At 46.9% G+C, this 15,213-nt stretch overlaps 2 protein-coding genes across 10 annotated transcripts in view; both read right to left on the bottom strand.

Annotated features, from left to right (window-relative positions):
- Nucleotides 1–286: 286 nt before the first annotated feature.
- Nucleotides 287–5,288, bottom strand: use1 (unconventional SNARE in the ER 1 homolog (S. cerevisiae)). Its single transcript, XM_056604491.1, has 8 exons — nt 5,106–5,288; nt 4,366–4,415; nt 4,172–4,250; nt 3,886–4,038; nt 3,767–3,782; nt 3,630–3,660; nt 2,945–3,107; nt 287–2,440 (listed from the first exon to the last, which is right to left on the bottom strand). Exons 1-8 carry the CDS (start codon nt 5,205–5,207, stop codon nt 2,258–2,260), a joined length of 777 nt encoding a protein of 258 aa, XP_056460466.1. The 5' UTR covers nt 5,208–5,288; the 3' UTR covers nt 287–2,257.
- A 459-nt stretch (nt 5,289–5,747) lies between these two features.
- The window catches only part of LOC130393762 (unconventional myosin-IXb), a 57,551-nt gene continuing 48,085 nt past the window's right edge, over nt 5,748–15,213 (bottom strand). For 3 of the 9 annotated variants that reach the window (XM_056604482.1, XM_056604485.1, XM_056604483.1), the window contains 14 exons: nt 15,004–15,111; nt 14,536–14,703; nt 14,170–14,211; nt 13,948–14,059; nt 13,685–13,758; nt 13,144–13,336; nt 12,564–12,692; nt 12,316–12,421; nt 11,665–11,796; nt 10,838–11,006; nt 10,035–10,085; nt 9,000–9,115; nt 8,384–8,508; nt 5,748–7,714 (listed from right to left, as the gene is read on the bottom strand). In XM_056604482.1, the coding sequence (XP_056460457.1) occupies nt 7,179–7,714; nt 8,384–8,508; nt 9,000–9,115; nt 10,035–10,085; nt 10,838–11,006; nt 11,665–11,796; nt 12,316–12,421; nt 12,564–12,692; nt 13,144–13,336; nt 13,685–13,758; nt 13,948–14,059; nt 14,170–14,211; nt 14,536–14,703; nt 15,004–15,111 (2,061 nt within the window). In that variant the 3' untranslated portion in view covers nt 5,748–7,178. Of the gene's footprint in view, nt 7,715–8,158; nt 8,215–8,383; nt 8,509–8,999; nt 9,116–10,034; nt 10,086–10,837; nt 11,007–11,664; nt 11,797–12,315; nt 12,422–12,563; nt 12,693–13,143; nt 13,337–13,684; nt 13,759–13,947; nt 14,060–14,169; nt 14,212–14,535; nt 14,704–15,003; nt 15,112–15,213 lie in introns of all 9 variants that reach the window. The other 6 variants (XM_056604487.1, XM_056604488.1, XM_056604486.1 and 3 more) reach the window with 4 other exon arrangements.

The raw sequence follows: 15,213 nt of genomic DNA, 5'->3' as shown, positions 1-15,213 counted from the left end.
GGAGAACCTTTACGACTTGGGTACAATTTCTTTACCCTGGTGTTACCCCGAGGCAAAGAAGCAAACGGAAAATTAAAAAAAATAAAAAAATAACCTCTACCTTCATCTCTGTCGGCAACCTAAATCCTCGAGTTTTTGACACAGCCAAAAATTAAATTAAAAAGAGCTAAATGGAAGTACTTGTATGTCTTAGAACTTGTATGCACCTTGCTGTTTGAAGGATTAGGTAAATCAAACACACACACACACACACACCAAGGTTGATGTATAATGGGACAAGAAAGACACAAGCGAGTGGTGAACTGGATGTATGATTATCTTAGTTGTTTATTAAAATAAGATATGCTCCTCCACATTGCTTTTGTGAATAATGAACGACTGTGTTTGGAGCCAGCTTCCATAGGAATAGAGAACTGACCTCAGGGGCTCATTCAAGTTGATCAGGTCAAAGGTCAGGGAGAAACACCATAAATTAGCCTTGCACTCCCCATTCATAAGAAACCCACCTGGACTACACTTAGGCAATGTCCCTGGGCTGACACAGAACAGCAAGCATCCACAAATTGTTAGCACCAAAAACATCGAAAATATTTCAGTTTTCGTAGGAACTTCAACACCAAAAACGAAATGACTATTTTGAAACGAATGTTTTTAGGGAAATTTAAAACAAAAGCCCAACCGACTTGAGTCTGCTTTAGTGGCGTGGCGTGCCTAAAGCAGCTGTGACAATATTCGATGCCTCCACCTCTGTCACACAACCTGATTTGGTCTCCTGGAGGCCTACATACCTTGGCTTCCGCCAGATAGAAATACCCCCCATGGATCCCGAAATACACAGCAGGCGAGCTGGGCCTCATATATAGAGTCGTGAGGTAGGGCGCTTGCAGGAGGAGGGGAGAAGGGAAGGGCCAGCACCGCGGAGCGGCAAGCCCGGGCAGGCCGCTCGGCAACCAACACCTCGGAATGGCCTCGGATTCAAACTCACAACACGGGCGGAACATACCGAAGGGCTGGAGTTGAGCGCATTACACCCCCATCCGAAAGGCCAAGCATAACTTGTATGTTTTGCTTTACTGGCTTCCGAGGTGAACGCTAAAAGTTCAGCCTTGTCAAAGCATAAACAGAAGTATATGTTTTTCATCAAACTGATAAATAATGGTCACGCCAAATGCTTAACGAGGTTCAACAGCTCTCAGCCTTTATTTAGTCAAACGTCTTCCCTCGAATCGTTTTTAAATAGGTGGAAGGGTTCGTTGGGGTTATGTGTTGCTTTTCAAAAGTCTTGCCTGACACCCTGTGGCGACACATAGATATTGCAGCGACCGATAGTTGAACGACAGAGGGCGCTAGAAGCCTTTTCATTTACAGGAAACTCCTAATTTGTGTAGAGTGATAAAAATATAATATACTTCATCAGATTGGCAGGGTGTAACCCCCAGGATAAGCCAATAATCTATGATAAGCATCACAATCGGTTACTTTCATTACTAAGACTAAAAACATCACCAATACAGCTTTTAGCAAAACAAAGACTCTATCATTAGCTAATTCATGTAGAGCTCCATAATATTTAAGACCCGAGTCCTCTTACGGTCATAAATCTGACCCAAAGACATCAATATCTCTGCCTTACTACTCACACTATAGACCTTCAACAGTCTCAGAAGACGATGTGACCATTGGTTGAAGGTTGAACCTCTTATGTCCGGACTGCAGTACCGACTGAGACGCTGCACTTCCGAGGTAAGACTCCTAATGGGGCATGTATTCATAACATCAAGCGGTCAGCCAATGTGTCGGCACAGCGTTCTTCTTCAGCCCAACAGTGGTCGCTGTGTGAAGGAGCTTGCCTGTGCTGACTGAATGACCTGGATATATTCTCTTAATTAACAACTAAGGCAATTATGGCATAGTGTGCTGTGATTCAACACAATTCCAGAGCACTCAAATGCCTTCCGAAGCATCGGTGCTGCTGCTGAAAAACATAATCTAGAGCAGGCCAGGCTGATAAGACTGCATGTGTGTATATAGGTACTGTTTTGTCACAAGTTATACAGAGGTTTGGAAGTACCAAATTGCTGACCAACGATTTTGAATGTACAAATGTTCGGAACGCAACCTATGGAGACGTAGCCCCGCCCCTCAGCAACGTGCCGTTCGTTCTGCGTCATTGTCCTGCTCAAAAACAAGCAGCCCCCATCCCCCTGAGGAGTTACGATGGTAAACCGGCCATCCGCCACGTCGACCTCGCTACCCCTCATCTCAGCCGGGGGAAGATTCGGATGAAGAGGATCATGCTGATGAAGGTGAAGGAGACGAGGAAGAGCATGATCCACAGGAACCAGTTGACGGCCTTCTTGGTGTGCTGCTCCAGCCGCTCCGACTCCGTCTTCAGCTTGTCAAAGTTGACGTCGGCCTGCCGCATCGAGTGGCTGAGCGTCTGCGGGAGCCGGAGGGAGAGGGGGAACACAGGCCAGTTACTACCGTGGACGACCAGCGCTGCACCTTGAAGGGCCGATGGTACCCTGAGATCTTACAGGCTCGCATCTGAACACCTGAAAGAAATTGTTGGAGCCGAAACTGCCTAGTTCGTGATTTTCACCTCCATACTGCGATATCATATCATATATATAATGTTTGATGCTGTTATTTTATGCTTTTATTGCTGTATGCTTTTTACCCTATGCAAGGTGACCTTAAGTGACTGAAATGCGCCGAATATATAATGTATTATTATCATATCTGCAGCCAGAAGGGAATCAGAGTTTCACTATAACGTGAACACATCTAACAATGGGATAGGGTTAGGGTTAAGAAGATCAAAATGTCTCAAACTAGATTTCGTCTCACATTAACCGCACAGTAAGAGAGTACCACGCATCAGCACACAACCACCCTCCGGGTTCCGGTTCGTCCGACGGACGAAAGCCCGCCGGCGGCCCACCTGGTTGTCCTGCTTGATGATGTTCTGGGCGGCCATGGTGTTGTTCTTCAGGTTCCGGGCCAGGTGCAGCATGTCTTCGGCCAGCTTCTCCTGCAGCAGGTGGTGGTGCTGCAGCACCGCGTCCAGCTCCGTCGCCGTCTGCCGCTCGTCCAGAGGCACGCCCCTGGGGACCCCGAAAGAGACACAGGACCCCGCCCCGTTAGCCGCCCGCTGACGCCGCCGCCGCCGCCGCCGCCACTCCACGGGTCAGGACCCCAAGAGTCGCTCACTAGCTTCAGCAAAAGACTCAAGACTCACTTGTTCAGAGTTCACCTTGACTCTGCATAGCCTCCTCCCTTATGCAGTTATTTTGTGTTTGTGCGTCCTGACACTTTATGTACACACTTATTGTGTGTTGTAAATCCATGTACTTGAAACGTTTTTACTTAGCATTGTGTAGCTTCTTATCCTAGCTATCTTTGTTGCACACGGGGAATGGGTTAACCTAACGATTGTTAGTGCTTGGCACTTGGTTCTATGAACATCCTTACTGTAACGACACAGCAATATATTCTTTATCTATCTTCTGACCAATGCACTTGTAGTAAGTCGTTTTGGATAAAAGTGTCAGCTAAATTGACCTTATCTTTGAACAGCCTTTGACACATTCTTAAACTTTAACTGTATTTGATAGACTTCTGTTTACCTTCTGTTTCGCAAATCCTGATTCGCGTTACCTAAGGAGAAAAGATTAAAAGGGTTATAATATTTCAAGAAGGTACTTTTAAGTTGTCCTTTTTGAATACGTTTTGTTTTCTTTCTTTTTTTTTACAAGGTCCTCACCCGTCCCCGACGCGTCCTGTGAGAGGGGATTGGAAAAGAGGAAAATGTCTTACTTTCAGAATGTTACACTAAGTAGATTTGAAGGTCAGCGTGGACTTAAAGTAAGCCAACCCCCTTACCGTGCCCAACAGCTCATTCCTCATCTCTTCTGTACACCGGGCCTTCGTCTGCATGTGAACCGTCTTTGATGCAGGCGTTCTCTCATTGGCTATCGTGGGAGTTCGTCCCGGAGCAAGAAGTTGATTGGCTAATGCTTTCTCTGTTGTTGAAGACTGAAGAAAAAAATGGGACTCTGAATTTTTTTCTCTTTACTGTGATTACATACAGCATTTCACCCGTTGGGAAAATTACTATCAATACAATTTGAACAGTGTTCGTGACAGCGCATGATTCATCTATACTGACCAATTTCTCAGCATCCAGGATTCCCTTTAGGAAGTCTACCTTCCTTGTGTAATCTGTCAACACTTCTGGTGTAGGTTTGCTTGGGGGGAAAAAAATAGATACAGTCTGTAATCACATACATTGTAAAAGATTGTACATGATTAATTCAACCGTTTTGGACTATCATCCATGATAAAATATACAACTAACTTTACCTTGGGGTTTTCCTCAAAGCCACCAACATATCCTCGAGGGCACCAACATACTGAAAAAGAAACAAAGAAAACCGTCACGTCCGTGTTTTGTGGTCGGTCTAACGTTATGGTATCTGGCAAGATATCGTCTTAAACCGATATATGACAATACAGCCCAAGATGTAGCTCTGGATGTAAACTAAAGAAAAAAGGACATAACAGACAATTATTTTCGTCAACCTTAAATCAGAAAGACCAGAGCTCAGAAGGAAAGAACCACGTATTTGAAATCCTGTCCGCGTATTACTATTACGGCAAATAGAGCCGGTTTAAGGTTTGTTTACATGATATGCAATATGCCATGCTAGTGCATGAAACTCCACAGCCATCGAACATTGTTGTGTTAGTGTCCCTAATGACTGACAGGTCTATGCTGCAACAGCATCAGGTTCCCTGGCCTGATTCTGAGCCAGTGCGATGTGTAACACCGTCCTATGACTTGTCATATTTTTACATGACGAGCTACAGATGCAACTTGGCTCCAAATGAACATTAATAACGAAGATCTCTGATTTTGGGAATAAGTTAGTATTATAATACGGGTGTATTTTTTACAATGAAATGAAAGCAAGTGTTCGTGTGGAGGGCGAATATAATAGGTATTTACGATTGGTCATTGACGACGTGGCTCTCCGAGGGACTGTGCAACAGGAGAATGAAATAAAAATCGAAAGACAGTGACAAACGGATGCAATGCTTACCTTTTCTAATCGCCATTCTGTCTCACCTCGTTTTTCGGCAGCTATAGATTCGCAGCGAGACAATAACCTGATAAAATTGATTTCTAGCCTAGACGAAGCCATGTTTGGATCTGACAGGCCGTCGCGGAATTTTGACGTAACTAGACTTTAGAGAGGGGCGGGCAATGATGTCGTCACGCCAGCTTGATGTATTTAGGATTACTAGTATCGTGCAAGATATATATATATATTTTTTGTTTAAGTTTACAGTCGTCCTGTTGTAGTTGTATATTACTGTGTAGTAGAGAAGAATACTAGCAGAATAACATTACACCTTATAAACGATTATTTTTTTACCCAATATGCAGTGCACTGAAATAATATCACGGTTGAATCATCAGGTACATTATTGCATCACATTTTCCTTAGGTGAGCATATTGGCTTAAAACAGATATTGGTAGAAATATCCATTATTTATGCATGCAGAATAACCCTGTATGCTAGCTGTATTTTAATATATACAATTATTATTTAAATATCTACAATTAACTTAGTTTAATCAACAAAGAATTTATCCTTTATCAACAGAATATTTGTCTAATATTTTCTATCTGTACTTCATAATAAATTATATTGACATGGGCTCTCAGAACTTATTTATATAAAAAAAATAACACACAGAGGTTATTACAAGCATCATTTACTATCTTGTCCCGTCAATGGTAACACAACATCATACAGATCCAATCACACACCAAAACACATCGTCTTCTTATCCCACTCAAAACATGACACACGGACGAGACGGCATTCAACAGCAAAGAGAAACATTAGTTTTACAAATACAAAGTCGGCAAAAATACCATACTTCAACGAGGTACGCTTTTATTGTGCCACCTTGCTTCCACCTTGGAAGCCGGGTAACATACACACATGTGTGGGTTCAGCCATATCTTTATGTGAGGACTTGAGGGTGGTCGACATCGTGCCATGGGGGCTAACATTGTTACTGGGTGTCTGCTTTGAGCCCGAGGAAAAGTGGTGAGTGTTGCTTGTGAGCGTTTCCCTATTGCCGTGACGGTGGCTTAAAGAGGGTGAGGAGTGAAACTCCTCGGAGACTCGTAAGGCGCCAGGACATTCATAGTGTGTGTGTGTGTGTGTGTGTGTGTGTGTGTGTGTGTGTGTGTGTGTGTGTGTGTGTGTGTGTGTGTGTGTGTGTGTGTGTGTGTGTGTGTGTGTGTGTGTGTGTGTGTGTGTGTGTGTGTGCGCGTGTGTGTGTCTTTTCACGTTTGTAACACCTCTTGAGTTGGTTTGACGTACAATCTGCTCAGAAGTATTTACACAAAAGACCCCTCTACCGTAAGACAAAGGGTAACAGCCCATCCCTCTCTCCCCTCGATCCATGCCGTATAGTTAACGTGGACAAACTGTTTTGCTTGTATGCCGTTCAGTAACAATACAAAATCAAGGCACTAGTCAACTTCTAAACAAGCACACTGGCTTAATGTGCTTATTGCGAATACTACGAAATACATGTAAAAGGTGCAGTTATAGCCTGTAGGATGTCCTTGAAATAGCACAAATGATGGTGGGTAATGTGGGTAAAAATCGCAAGAAAAAAAAAAAAGAAAAAAAGGTTTTGTGTCCAAAAGGTCCATCGTGAGGCCGTTATAACTCCAGCCCCTTCCGATCAACGTCCATGACCACAATATATTAATAATGATAGAAAAAGTGCTTGGCAACATCATGACCTGTTGTGTCAAAGTCTCAGGACGACAAGATTCTAAAAGGGTAACTCTTAAACTGGTTACCATGGAAACCTCTACTTAACAAGTCAGTTTTTGCCTTCCACTCTCCTTCCCGTCACATGGCGGTCATCCACATAACCCATAAAGCCCTCCTGTCGTCTCCTCTCCGTGGCCGCGTCCTATTGTGTGTTTCTCTATTGTAGTTCCCCTAGCGTCTTAACCTCTCCGGGGCGGCCCTTCCTGTGGACGGACGTCCCTCCACTGGGGGGACGGACGTCTCTCCACCGGGGGGGCCGGCTCCCTCTCCTGTCCCAGGGCCGCCCCCCTCAGTGACCGCCAGCCCCGTCAAGCGTCGCTGCTCTCCGTGCGAGAGGGGTCCGGGTCGGAGAAGCGTCTTCGGCCCTGGTGGGCGGAGCCGTGAGTCTGCTGGCACGGCGGGGTGAGCGTCGTCATGGAGACGGAGGAGGAGGCGGCGGCGCCGTCGTCCAGGTACATGGACTGGGTGATGTCCTTGCGCCGGCCGGGCGGGTCCCTCGCCCTCCGCGGCGGTCTGGAGCCGCAGGCGGCCTGGGGGGAGGGGCCCGGGTCCAGGGACCGGGACTGAGCCAGCAGGCCGTGGGGGAGCTTCACCGTGCCGGGGATGACCGGATTCCGCATGAGCTGGAGTCTGACGTTTGGAGTGGTGGGGGTGGAGGAGGAGGAGGAGGAGGAGGAGGAGGAGGAGGAGGAGGTGGGGGAGGAGGAAGAGGAGCTGCCAGGGCTGAGGCTCTGCGGGGAGAGACGCGGTCCACCGGGGGCCTTGGGTTGCGGGGAGAGGTCAGAGAGGAGAGGTCGGGGTCGGGAGACCTGCTTGGAGCTCCTCTGCAGGGCCCAGCTGGGTCCTGGAGGGGAAGGGGAGGAGACGGGAGGGGGGGAGTCAGTGGACGGGGGGGGCGACAGCGTCTGGTCGTCTCTCGGAGCAGCCGGTCTGAAAGGGTTAGTGTGCAAGGATGTTCACGCAGCTCTGAACCACCAAGAGGAGAATGGTGGAACTCATCATGTTTTCGGATGATGGGAAAACATGGTTAAGTATAAGGTGAATGCAATGTTAAAGAACTTTTGTTTGCGGTGTAGATTTAAATGTTTATAAAAGATGAAGATGACGGTGAGAGAAGGTGATAACATGCACCTTGCATGCGCGTTATACAGGGCCTGCACCAACTATTCGATGGGATCTTGAGATGGGAACTCCCACAACTGATGAACTATGAAGATTGACACCCAGCAAGCAATCCATGCAAGAGATCACACACACACACACACACGGTGGTTGCAGTTTCTCCAACCTTCTTGGCTATAGCGCAGACGCCACCGCCACCACCTCACCATCACTGGTCCAGACCTGCACCGCAACAGAAGACCCAGGCGTGTGGAAGGTCAGAAACCCACCGAGTGGAGGCAGCGGCCCAAGGGCAGAGAGAGAGAGGGAGAGGGCGAGGGAGAGACAGAGACAGAGACAGAGACAGAGAGAGAGAGAGAGAGAGAGAGAGAGAGCGCCCCTCAGTACTAACCTTCTGCCTCGGAGCGTCGCTGGTCGTCCAGGAGGCTCTCGGAGCTCAGCGAGGCCTCAGAGTCCAGGTTTTCCTGGTCCGAGCCCGGCTGCTCCAGCTCCGGGAGGCGGCACGCCAGGTCGTCCCTGAGCGGGGCCGAGAAGGGGGACGTTAACGAGAGGAGAAAGGAGGCAAAGGGTGACATTCCACAGACCAGAGCCCGTGTTTTATCTAGGGTGATCTAGGTGGACACATGTGATGTCACAGGTGGCTGGATTATTTTAAGTGGTGAACCTCTGACAGCTCATCCCCCATGTTCCTGGTGGGACAATAGGGGCTCTTTAATAGTGTGATGGTTCTGCATTTCAATGGGGTTCATAGTCCTCTTCTTGTGAGTGTGTATATGTGATTGTATAGTTGTGTATGCATGCTTGAGTGTGTTTATAAATGCATATTTATGAGATGATGTGTAATTGTGTGTGTATGTGTTTATAAATGCATATTTGTGAGTTGATGTGTGATGGGGCGGGTGTGTATATAAATGCATATTTGTGATGTGTAACGGTGCGTGCGTGTGTGTTTAACAAAGCAAATATACAGGCAAGGAATTTTTTTTTGTTAAACTAAGATATCGTACTTCTCTTGCTTGATGGACTTGATGCGCTCCATGAGGTTCTGCTCTGCCTCGGCGTCCGAGTCCAGGGGTTCGTCCTCAGGCACGGCCGTCAGGTCACAGCCGGGCTTCTCGTTGAGCTGGAGGAGAAGAATGTTCTACATCACACCGGGACTCCACTCGGATCACAGTGTCAGAGCCGGGTGGACATGGTGTTAGGTTGGTTGTGTTGGGACCCAAGACTTCGATCGATACCACTTTAGTGAGTGATCTAAAGGGAGGACTGCGAGAATGGCGACCGTATAGACTCATGCATCTGCAACATGCCGTACTGGCAGCCGCTCTGTAGAACATAGCAGGTGGATGAGGTGGAGAGAGAGAGAGAGAGGAGGCCGGGAAGGAGGCTGAGAGATACAGGGGCACGATGGAATCGGCTCAATAGAAACCACTTGAATGGGTGACCGACTGTTTTAGTTTCGGGATTTATAGGCACCAACTGAGGGCTCTGTGTGTTTTTTTTTTAAGTCCCTTCAGGAGGAAGGAACACCTTCTTTTAGCCTTACAAAAATAAAAAATATCTCCTCAAATATATTATTTACAGCAAAAACAAATGGCCTCAATTGATTTAAGTGTCCTTTACTGGGATGCTTCGGAAGCCACTGTATTCTCAGAAATGGTTTGGCTCACAAAAGACAAACCATTCAGAACGTACCAGAACCTCTAGAACCCATAACCAACTACTGAAGAACACGGCACACACAAACCAACCAACCAAATGAACAACCACACATGAGAACAGGGATTCATCACAAACAGAACAACCACCACACTCCACTAGCAACATGCAGCGAACGACCGGTTAGTAAGAGAGGAACAACGTCAGTCGAAAGGACGGAATGAGGAGAGGGAGAGAGGGAAGGAGAGAGGGGGAGAGGAGGTCACAGATCACCGTAGGTCAACATGCCATGCAGAGCCGCATCAGCGTTGTGCACATGACACACTCACTACGTCTACCACTACTACCAGGACTACTCGAGACTAGTGCTTCATGATACATACCACCACTCCTTTGTAAGGAGCTGAGAACCTGAGAGGGAAATGCCAGTAGTGCTAAGGGGAGACAAGGAACATTGCTGAACGTTACCCACAGAACACACGGAACCTCGCACTAGAACTGACATGGTAAAGCACAACAAACATGGTAGAACTCCGATCGTAGAACTCTTGATAAGACTTGTTCCGATACAGATAACAGTATCGGAAATTCCTCCGATCCTGCCTAAAATGCAGTATAAATTATCGGCGAGTACGCAAGTCTATGCACCAATCCGACACCGTAACATTACTAGCTTATTTACAAGCAGGCAAAGAACATCACAAACACGTGCGATGTTATGCTGCGTTGATTAACGGTTGGAAGTGGATAGTCGAAACAGGAAACCTTTCATCTCCGACCCACGTACGTTCAAGCTACCAAGTCGAAAAAAACATGGAGGCTCACGCTTAACTACAAGAATATCAATGCATTACTCTAATTATAGATTATAAATGTAAGTGATCTAGTTCTGATTTTTTTTTATTGTTGTCAGTAAGTGAACCTACTATACATTGCTGTCATCGTAAGAGAACCTTACAATAATGACAAGTGCTATTACTAGTGACAATGCTAGATTCTGTATCGGTATGTGCTCGGTATCGGCCGATGCTCAAGTTCAGGAATCGGTATCGGGGAAAAAGGCATCAGAACATGTCTACTCTTGATACACTTGATAAGAATTGCTGACACTGTCTATCAGAGGATCAGGACAAAACAGGCTGTGATGGGACCTCAACGGTGTGAGGGGTGTGAGCTCAGACCGTACCAGGTTGGCGGGCTCGGTCTCTGGAGCGTGGGGGCCGGGTCTCACCGTGTTCTGCCTCTTGAGCTTCAGCTGGTTGACGGCCAGAGTCTCGGCGTATTCCAGCTGCTCGATCTCCTCCATCTTCTCGTTGTAGCGTCTGATCTGCTCGTTGATCACCAGCTCCACGCACCTGAGGCGCAGGACGGAGTTTAAACCGGGACGCACGCGAGGAGAGAGGGACGACGGAACACAGGAAGTTGAACCAATCAGCCAATTAATCGAGGATTTGACCAAATGGATAAGATAATCAAGAGTTAATTGAATGAGTCAAAGTTCAGGAGTTTTCAGAGAACTGATGAGTAATCGACGGTAAATGGTAAATGGACTTATAACTGCATTTATATAAAGCTTTTCTAACCAGAGGCCACTCAAAGCGATTTACAATATTGCCGTACATTCACCCATTTATAAAAAAAAAATGCACCCATTCATGCACACATACACACACAGACGGTGGTGTCCACAATGCAAGGAGACAGCCAGCTGGTTGGGAGCGGTTAGGGTGAGGTGTCTTGCTCAGGGACACCTCGACACTCAGCTAGGAGGAGCCGGGGATTGAACTAGCAACCTTGCGGTTACCAGCCAACCCGCTCTGCTGCACCTCCCGAGCCACACGCCGCCCGGCGACTATAATGGACCGACGATGTATCAGAATATTCGTGAATCAACGGACGAATCTCAGGGATCAATCTAATCGAGGATCAGATGAACGGTCGGCCCGTGATTCGTGTGGTTCTGGCTCTTCTCCGGTGAGGGGCTGCAGTGGGCCAAGGTCGAGGGGGGCTTACGTGGTGGTCTTGGCCACGTCTCTCATGCTCATCAGGGGGTCTGCGCTGTCGGGGCAGCGCAGGATGCAGGGGGCGAACACGATGGCCAGGGAGTTGGGGGACATGCGGTTGTGAGGTTCCTCCTTGGACACCCTGCGGAGCGGGGACAAAACATGGCGTTAAAAAATAACACTCTCGTGAGCGAGGAGTTTGTTGTTCACATTTCAGTGGTAGAATGTTTATTCACTTGGTTAATTTACATTTAGGGCATTCAGCAGAAGTTTTATCCAAAGCGACCTACAATAAGTACTTTTTTCACAAGCAGAGAAACAATACATCGCGCTCGGTAACGTAAGGATGTTCAACAACCAAGTGCAAAGCACTAACAATCACTAGGTTAACCCATTCACTGTTTACAACAACGATAGCTAGGATTAGATGCTACACAATGCCAAGTACTATAATTAAGTGCAAGGATGAACAACATACAAAAAAGTGTGTACATTAAGTGTTAAATTACATTTTTTACAGATTTTTCTATTGACTTCGATTTTTCTATGAGTTAGTGACACAATTAAAAAAGATTGCTCCGACATTCTCACGCGTCACTATCTTGACGTCGGATGGATAATTATTGCCGCCTTCCCAGAGGCCGTCTAGTCAAACGTTTACCTGACAAGGTGGAAGATGAGTCTCTCCAAGGTGCTGAAGTTGGCCGTCGGGAGCTCCTCCAGCACTTTGTAGATGGCATGAAGCTGTTCCTGTTTCTCTGGTAGCTCTACGCCCGGGCAAACACACACACACACTCACCGTCAGACACTTGAAAAGCTGCAGAGCTTCCATTCTATGTTCTTTCCGTTGCTCAATGGCGCCACTTAGTGGTGACTTTATGCGGTTCGTTTTTTTGCTTTTCTCCTTACCGATGGCCCTCAGGAAGTCGTTGTAATGGATGAAGGTCAGGAGGGGGTCGGGGAGCTCCCGGAGCCACTGCTTCACCAGGCCTGTCACCGTGTGGATGGGGTAGTCCTCCAGACACACCAGGTGGGGGTCTACAGCCCGGACGACAACACAGACACACTGGGTCAGAGCCCACCGCCCAATACATCTGGGAAATACCCCCCATTGGGCTTCTTCTACATTATTATTTTACATTTCAGAACTGGAAAAGAGACGCTGTCTGATTACACTCAAAGAGGAGATAAGTGATGGTTTGTAACACAAACACACACACACACACACACACACACACAGTAAGGAGCTTCACTTTATAAAGACTTGTGGGAAAATGTTCTAACTTTACAGTCACACTCACACTTTCTTTGAACTTAGACTAGCTAACACTTGCAGTATGTATGTCTTGGATAGGTAATTGGTTTTTATAATTAGTAAGTGAGGCGCACACACACACACACACACGCACCTTCTCACAGACACACACACACACACACACACACACACACACACACACACACACACACACACTCTCTCACAGACACACACCTGTGTCGAGGCGCTGGTGCAGCTCCTTGATGCGGTTGGCCGAGCCCGACTTGCGGTAGATGCCCTCCGTGTACAGGCCGTGCATCTCCACGTGCTCCAGCATCATCTCCATCACCATGGGGACGGGGTTCTTGTCGCTGATCAGGCGACAGATGCGCACCCCAAAGTGCGTCCCGTCCCATTCGTCGTCGCTCTGGGGATGAGACAGACAGCACTAGCCGATCAACAAGGCATCATGTCTCGATATTAATTATAATAATACAGTAATAATGCTAAAATATCCATACAAAATATGAATAAAAAAATGGAATAATGAAGTTCCCCCTGACCGAATGTGTACAATATACAACACATAACTGTCTATATTCTCTTGCAAAAGAAAATGATATTATGATTTTTAGATAGTATAACTACTTAATAACCAGTCGAGACAACGTTTTAGAACCTCCTCCCATGAGGAGATGCAGGTTTGTTCTCGCTCCATGTGGAGGTCTAGTGCCAGACTGGTTTGAACCGGTCTGCATGGTGACGGGTGCCTTACCTTTTTGGCGCAGAAGGTGGAGCAGTCGGTCACGATCTTGCAGAGGCATTTCTTGTGGCACACCATTTTGCAATCTGAAAAAACAACAAAAAAAAACAACATCAAGATCTAAAGAAAATACGTTGGCAGAACAATGAACAAAAAATGCTTTTTTCAAATCGATGAACACTGAAAAAAATGAACGGGTCAATTGTTCAGCGTTTAGAGGGAAATGTATTAAACCCATTGACCCGTGTCAGTGTGGCCAGGGGTTCAATACTCACAGCTACACATGTAGGCCTTCTCCATGCCCCAAATGTAGGAGGTGCACTGGTCACATGACTGCATGATGTTGACCTGATAGGTGCTGAACATGTGGTCCAGGGGGCTGTCCATCTAACACAACAGGAACAACAGGAATCTGTCAGCGTTGGTCAACAGTACGTTTACCATGGGATTCAATCAGAAGATAAAGGAAACGCCTTCACACCAAACTCAATGCTTACACTTTTGTCCTTTTTCCGGCGTTTCTTCCTGGCTTTAGCAGGCTGAAACACAAAGAAGGGATGGTGTCAATTCAGCCCCTAAGGCATCAGCTCACCGCCCGTTTGAGTAAAGGCTAAATTCCGCCTTTTAAAGCCCAACAACAATAGCTGTATCTTGTACTCTTCTGTTACCATGGTGCTCGTCAATAACATCTCAACAGGGGGGCACAGTGGATGAAAAATGACTGGGAGGGATTCGGGATAGTTGTCCTTTTGTTATCATCATTAAAGAGGGTGACAGTAAATAAAAGACCATAATTACGCCATGTTATTTTTGGCAATAGTGATAAGGCAGAGTCCCAGACAACTCGGGGTTAATATGCTCACCTTGACAGGCTCCTCCTCCTTCTTCATCTCCCCTCTGATGAAGCCGTCCAGCACCGACTGGAACAGGTTCACCACCAGCTGCACCTCCCCCTTCTGGCCCTCCCCCGCCAGGTGGATGACCTTGGCCTGGTAGCCCTTCATCAGGTCTTTGTAGCCGATGGTGAGCTTCTGCTCCAGGTGAGAGGGGGAGAGGGAGGGGAGACGGAGATGAAAGAGATGAAACATGAGTGTTTCATGCGTTCTAGTTCAGTTTCCTCTACGATTGCATTGGCACTTTTAAGGAGATATCACATGTTCCCCTTGTACATCTGACGGGCACTATATTAGATGTGCAATGCAATGTATACACAAATCTGATCTGTTACAGTTACAGCTTGGACTTTATCATAGAGTGACCAATAAGATGTAAAAGAGAAATGAGGTGTTAGGTGTGTGCGTGAGTGAAAGTGTGAGTGCATGTGAACTCACCGTGAGGGAGTACATGGCCAATATGTTCTTCCTGAATTCCATGGTCGCCGTGACGAAGATGGCTTCTGTGGCCGACAGCTGTTTTCCCCTGGAGCGGAAATCATTCACCTGCAAGCACACACAGTGTCAGGCAGAAGGTCCATCGATGCAGCGAGGGCATACAAGAGTTGGCACACAGCTCAAAAAAAACGATGCATGGAAAAAAACAGA

This window comes from Gadus chalcogrammus, chromosome 12 (assembly GCF_026213295.1).
Source record: "Gadus chalcogrammus isolate NIFS_2021 chromosome 12, NIFS_Gcha_1.0, whole genome shotgun sequence".
Taxonomy (NCBI): domain Eukaryota; kingdom Metazoa; phylum Chordata; class Actinopteri; order Gadiformes; family Gadidae; genus Gadus; species Gadus chalcogrammus.
The sequence above is the reverse complement of the archived record's forward strand: the minus strand, read 5'-3'. Positions and strand labels throughout refer to the sequence as shown.